Source organism: Habropoda laboriosa, unplaced genomic scaffold, assembly GCF_001263275.1.
Source record: "Habropoda laboriosa isolate 0110345459 unplaced genomic scaffold, ASM126327v1 scaffold28, whole genome shotgun sequence".
Taxonomy (NCBI): Eukaryota; Metazoa; Arthropoda; class Insecta; order Hymenoptera; family Apidae; genus Habropoda; species Habropoda laboriosa.
Window position 1 is genome coordinate 1,146,457 of NW_017100174.1, and position 6,671 is coordinate 1,153,127.

A 6,671-nucleotide genomic window follows, 5' to 3' on the forward strand; every position below is an offset into this window, starting at 1 on the left:
CACACACACACACACACACGTGTGCATAAACTCCTCTTAGCGAGGAGAATCGCTGGAAGGGTAGGTAGAACGATTCCGCTGGTCGTTTTTCTCATTTTCTCCGCGCGTTTATCCTCCTCCTTGGCCGGGATCTCGCATTACGGCTCAATTTAGCCCGCTTTTCGTAATCTCGTTCGATCGATGTAATCTCGGCTCTCGGCAGCCGTGTAGCCGGCCCTAAAGACCCTCTTCGAAGGGTTCTTTTAGACGTTATTACGAATTCGAGCAGCATCTCGGTTTAGGTAACTCGATAATTCGATTAGCCCTTGGGAATCTTTCTGCTCGGCTTAACCGACTACCTTCGACTTATCTCTCGCTCTCTCTCTTTATCTCTACCCTACGTTACTATATACCCTGGATCTCTCTTCCTTCCCTTTTCACCCTTGGATATTTTCGGTGTCGAACCGTCGTCGTCGTCGGCGTCTCTCGGGCACGATTAAATTAGGATGTACCTAGAGGAGGAAGAGTTGCAGCTGTATTATACTTATATAATGGACGGCGTTAATACAAAGTGAGTTCCATTAGCTGGGGAAGACCGATCGTTGAGATTGCCTGGGTCTGGTTTTGGTACCCTTGGCGATCGGGCTCAATTGAATCACGCGTTGCATAATAAGTTGCAGCTGAGTACACTCGATCGAGAACCTCTCTTCTGGCCCCCGTCACTTTTGCCCGCCTCGAAAATGCCTCTTCTTCTTCTTCTTCTTCTGTTTTATTCAGGTTTGGCGGTACGGCGAAATTATTTATCATCCGGCTCCTGGCACAAATTCACCTTATCTCGATCGTCCTCGGTCGAGAGAGGAGTTCGCGAATGTACCTGCATGCAGATCGATTCAATTAAAGTGGTCGGTCTAAGAGGGAGCGTGTGGTGGGGAAGTTGAAGGAGAAATGAAATGTGCAGACTCGTTGCTTTCGCGAGAAAGAGAGTGCTGCATACAAGGTGTATCGGAAATTGTGGTGCAATTGAGAAGAAAAAGGAAAGAATGCTTCGAATGAAGTTGTTCTACTTATAGTTAACACTTATGGTGCCAAGACTGGCAAAAGCATTTAACTCGAATGAACGGTGATATTTCACACAGCATATTTAACCCCTTAACCTGTAACAACGAGTCACTCTCGTGACAGAGATTCCAGTCAAGATGTGACTAAGATATTAATAAAAAAAATTCATCGTAATCCTAACTTTCCTTTGAATTTATAACACTGATAAACTTTTCTTACCTGACACGGTACTAAAACAGTAAATGACTGACACTTAGACGTATAGTCGTAAAAAAATCGTAGGTTAAGATATCGGGGCGTATATTTACACAACAAGCACTGAAAAGTGTAAGGAAAACGCAGGACATGCGCCAAATGTCTCCGGACAGGCAACGCAACCTAAAACTTTAGAATAATATTATATCTAAATTAACTATGTAATATGCATAAGCACTTAATGTGGTTGTATAACACTTGATAATAAGTTCAGTAGCAATATATTTTATAACAGTAACTGTAAACACACGTAAAAAGAAATAATGATAATTTGATCAACGCTCTCTAAATATATCTCGCAATAAATTCTCACGCACTCTCGGATACCAATAACAACGCGGTTCTACTGTTTTACTCCCTCTTCCCCTGTATGATCCGCTCATTTTCCAAATCTCGAGACGATTCGACAAACACACTACATTCACGCCATCACTCGCAACTTATTATTAAACCAATTCCACACTTAAGACACAAATAAAAACTAAATTGTTAAATTGTTAGTTGGCGTAGTGCGCGAAGCCTCGGCTTGCTACGCCGAAGGCCCCGGGTTCGATTCCCGTTGGGTCCCAAAAAATTTTTCCCCAGGTTCCTACAAACAGTCTTGTTTCTCAACTGTAGACACATTTCGACGTGCCCTATTAAAATAAAAAATTCGTTTCTGCACTGTGGACAAGTTACGCAGAATTGGTCCAGCATTGGACGTGTTAATCGTTCATACAACTAACCATTTCCCTACGAAATTTTCGCGCGCCTATTTCAATCTCACCGTACAATTTCCAACAAGCACATCCCGCGAATCCCCACACGAGCCGTGTTTCTTTCTCCTTCGTTCAACGAGCCCAGACACACGAGCGCGATTGCACCGGGGGCGCGCATGTTCCTCACGTTCGCCACGGCCGTGAGACAACAAGCTCGCCGCGATAGTGCAGAGAAGAGAAGAGACGACGACGACCCTTTCATACGGTCGCCGCGCGGCGCGCGTACCATTGCACAAGACGCATCGCGTTAACGCTTGTAACACCAGCACGCTTCCTCTCTATATTATCTCGCGCCGTTGCGGTTCTACCACCGCCGCACTTTATATCTCTCATGTCTAATATATCCTAACCGTTTTTTTCTTTCTCTTTATTCTTCCAGTATTACGAGATGTCCTACGGGCTGAACGTGGAAATGCATAAACAGGTAAGCCTTCTTCTCTCTTCGCGGTGTGCCTGTGTGTTGCTCATTTGAATTTCAAATGAATATCATCGAACCGCGCGCACGCCGATAGAAGCCATGAATTGTATGTATACGAGTTGTTCTCTCTCCCTTCCTTTCTACTTCGCGTTAATGTATCTGTATGTACGGTGATATACGCGCACGTATACTGATTTACGCGTGTCCTGCTGCTTCGCCTGTACATACACGCGAGGATATTACGCGCGCGTGTGAGAGAAACCTGTCGTACACGCACGTGCACCGGTAGCTCGGTATAGTAATTACTTCGTTGACTTAACGCGCGATAGCTCGACGTGCCACGCTGAAATTTATGTTTTCATTCATGACGCGTGAGCGCGAGCGAGCGCGCGCGCCACAGAGTACAACACCGGAGCCAATATCCGTGCGGCGACTTACTAATCGGCGGAGCCGGCGCGGTTTCGCGCGTGACCCTTAATCCGAAATTAAAGGGACGTGGAGGGTGGGGTGGGAGAAGGGACGGGCTCGGGATTACGGAGAGGATTCTCCTCCGGGGATCTCTCTTGGGCTATTGAATAAATATGTAAACAAGGTAATAACATGCAAATTGCAGAAGGGAGAGACTTCTTCCCGTCGACTTTCGAATTGAGAAAAAGTCGAGGATGAGCCCTTTATTACGAATTATTGAGCTTATTTCCGCGCCTTGGGAGACGTACGGAGTTGGGGAGGATGTTCCCTCTCTCTTTCGCGCGTTTCGGAGCGCGAGCGTGAATTAGTTTCACGCGGGGAGGATACGAAATGGATTGAATTACATTAGAGCTGATTAATTCTTTGAGTAAGGGTGATTTGAAAGGAAATGCTGATACTTTGGAGGAGCGAGAGGTGATAGTACCAGGGTGCCACGCCTAAATTGTGCGTTTATTTTTTCATATGAACAAATATTGCAGTTGAGATTATTTGTTTGGAAAGCACAAATATTATGATAAATGAAAAAAATTTTCTCGAGGTCGTTGGTATTTCTTACGTGTTTTTGTCATCGTGTCGTAGTAGGTGATATCAAAAGCATCGTCTGATTTTTATACGAGCTTGAAATGTGTGGGAATAGATATAAATAGTGAAATAATTAGTTCGAATTAATCGAAATGACGTGTGGAACACTGTATATTGTTAAGAAATGTGTTTTGTCTTGAAGGTGTCTCTACCCGTTCACCGTCGTTGTCGACACATTCTTCGAGTATTTTTCCCCTTGCGAAGAAAAGAAAATATACGAACGTAGAAGTTCCTCATACAAGTGATAAGATTTCTTTTGAAACACCCTGTATTTCGATCCGGTCGAAGCTGTTTCGCGTATTAAATATTATATCACAACTTTTTGCTGAATTTTTTCTACAGAAATAATATGAAGCGTAGATTGCTCTCCCACCTCATCAGGCTGAATACGATGTTTGTCCTTTTTATCTTTCTTTTATGCCCGCACGACGGCAGTGTGCACTTGAGTACGTAGCGGGAAGTATGTGCGAGCCATGTGCAGATTCACTTTACTTTTATATTAATATTCAGTTTGTATTCTTTTATTATTAATAAATTTAAGTGTTGATCGTAGAGTGAGGCTTTAGTTCGTAAGCACCGCCACTTATTATCAGTTCGACACGTTTAAAACGCGTTCGAATTATGCAGACATTTCGTAGCGAACGAAAGTCTGCGTTTCAATGCAATTCGCACCAGACAGGCGGCATTTAAAATTCAAAACAGCGCAAAAAGTGAATATCACGAATCGCCAAAAAAAAAAAGAAGAAGAAAAAAAGAAGAGTCAACCCGACAGTGTACAGTTAACCAAAATCCCGATCCAATGCTTTCCATTTGCCAAACCCCTCCGGTCTGTCAACAGAATTATCTAGGTCGTCCACGAATTCTTTTTCACGCCCAACCTCTAACGCTCGAAACACTGTCCGCATACAGGATGTCGAGAGGAAAGAAAGGTTAGAAAAAAAAAGAGAAGAAGAGGAACTAACGTTTGAAGTAACGTTTCCTGACCATTTGAAGTCACCATCGTTTCGTTGTTTGCGCGGAAAAATTACGTTTCTCGCGACTCTCTTTGAAACTCTGTTTGCGTCATCCGCCGGACGATATCTCAACAGAATTTGTCGCGAGAGCCGAAAGAAAAATGGCGCAAGGTTGCCCGCCGGTGTGTTTCTCCGTGTGTGTATATACACACACACAATACTTTCGCCACTTAATGGTCCCAGGCGATTCGTTTACCGAGTAAACAGGCAGAAATAGAATCGGAAGTGGTTCGTTTGATATCGAGAATTAACCCCGAGTGCAAAGAGAGAAAGACGAGAGAAGGGAGGGACAAAAAAAGGAGAGAAAAATGAGAGTGGACGAGCACCAAACGCTCTCTTTGCCTCCTCTCTCTCTCTCTCTCTCTCTTTCCACGAAGGGACGAGGAGAGGAAGCTTCCCGTCGAAAACACATTCTCGATATTAATAAAGACAAGGACCGTCGCGAAATTTGCATCACAAAGATCTCTCCGTCGTGTTTTTCTTGCGCCAGTCGACATCCATATTCATCGCGGTGATCGGCCGATTTGAATTTCCCGTTTTCTCGTCGCCCGATCGTGACCGCCATTGTAAATATCCCGATTTTTCTCTCCTTCGAACCACTCTTTCGTTCTTCCCTTCTCTCTCTCACTCTTTTGTGCGACGTCTCCTCCGTCCTCGCTGCTGCCGCCGCTGCAGTACCCCCCTTCTGTCTGTCTTTGCTGGCTTTTCTCTCTCTCTCCCTCTTCTTCTGTCTTTTGAAAAGGGAGAAAAAGAAAAACGGCGTCGTCCGCCGGTATAATTTGTTGGCGGCGAGGCGGACCAAAAGCGGAACGCGCGCGCGGCTCTCCGCCGCCGGAGAGAGAAACGTCGTATTTCATTTCGCGCTCGCTTTTACGGCATTCCGGACATTAATGTCGTCAATTACCGTACACGTCTTCGTCCGTTTTTACCGGCGATTCATTTACGAGGTCCGATCATGAAAATTTATCGAGTCGAGTCGAAACGACCGGTGAAACAGAGATCGCGGTTTATGCACGGCAACGGACACTTTTTGTCCTACGGTCTCTTTTCGGCTGGAAGCTTCTTTACGCTCCGAACAGACGCATCTGTACAAGTATTCTGCGGAGGAAAAAAAGTCAGTCGAATATGTTGAGCGATGTACTGATGTAGAAAGCTTCGGTTTCGGGCAAATCGACGGTGAAAATTCATGGAGTGCACGTGTGGAAGTGTTGGTCGATGTTTTTGATAGTTCTTCGTGTAGAATCCTTTTTTACACTCTGCACTGTGTCTGCACTCCTGTTCATAGATATTAGGACACTTGCTAAACGTGAAACGAACCTAAATGGTCATTAAAATATCATTAAGTTTGAAAAAGGAAAAAAATATTCAATCTGAAACATATTTTTCTGTTATATGTTTTATTTTTTCGAACGAGGAATATTTATATTCGTAAATGGCCTTAAATGGCTAGAATTTGTATATTTTATTATTTTCTTAAATAGCTAAAATTTGTATATTTTATTGCACCCATAACTGACTAAATTATCATATTTTATTGCATTCTTATATTTTCTGTACGAGTATAACGGGCGTCCTAATACTTTACGAACAGCAGTGTACGCAAAGTGTTGTTTTTCTCGATCAGGAATATTCACGAGGGCGTACAAATAGCCGTTCATGTTCTTCCCTTTCGATTCTTCCACCACCTTCCTACCATATTCATCTCACACCTCAACCACCCTCGCGATTTTTCTCGCTTCACCTGCACTCTTTCGCGAGCCAGCCTCCGCGTCGACGTGCCAGGAATAATGCCCGCGTTTATTGAATATTTAACAGCCGGGTCCCGTTATTTCCTCCGCTTCCGGCGCTCCGTTCCCTCTTTCTCTCGCCTCGTTCCGGCCGGATGCACCCCTCAAATCGTAAATCGGGCTTCGTGTCGGCCCCGGGGTTACCCTCTCGCGCGATCGTTGCAAGACGGAGAGAAAAACACGTAGAAACAAGCGCGAGTAGAGAGAGAGAGAGAAAGTGAGTGGGAAATAAGCAAGAACAGCGCCGAAAGTGGCGCGGAACGATTCATAAATTAGCCGATGTCTGGTCTGATCGAAAATAGAAGGAGCTGAAAGTTTCGCGACGAGGAGAACAACACGCAGCCTCTGGGGA

At 44.6% G+C, this 6,671-nt stretch overlaps 1 protein-coding gene across 1 annotated transcript in view; it reads left to right on the top strand.

Moving 5' to 3' along the window:
- Nucleotides 1-6,671, top strand: part of LOC108578741 (protein groucho-1-like) — a 164,367-nt gene that overhangs the window by 64,091 nt on the left and 93,605 nt on the right. Inside the window, exon 4 of the mRNA XM_017942125.1 lies at nt 2,431-2,475. Coding sequence (XP_017797614.1) covers nt 2,431-2,475 — 45 coding nt within the window. The remainder of the gene's footprint in view (nt 1-2,430; nt 2,476-6,671) is intronic.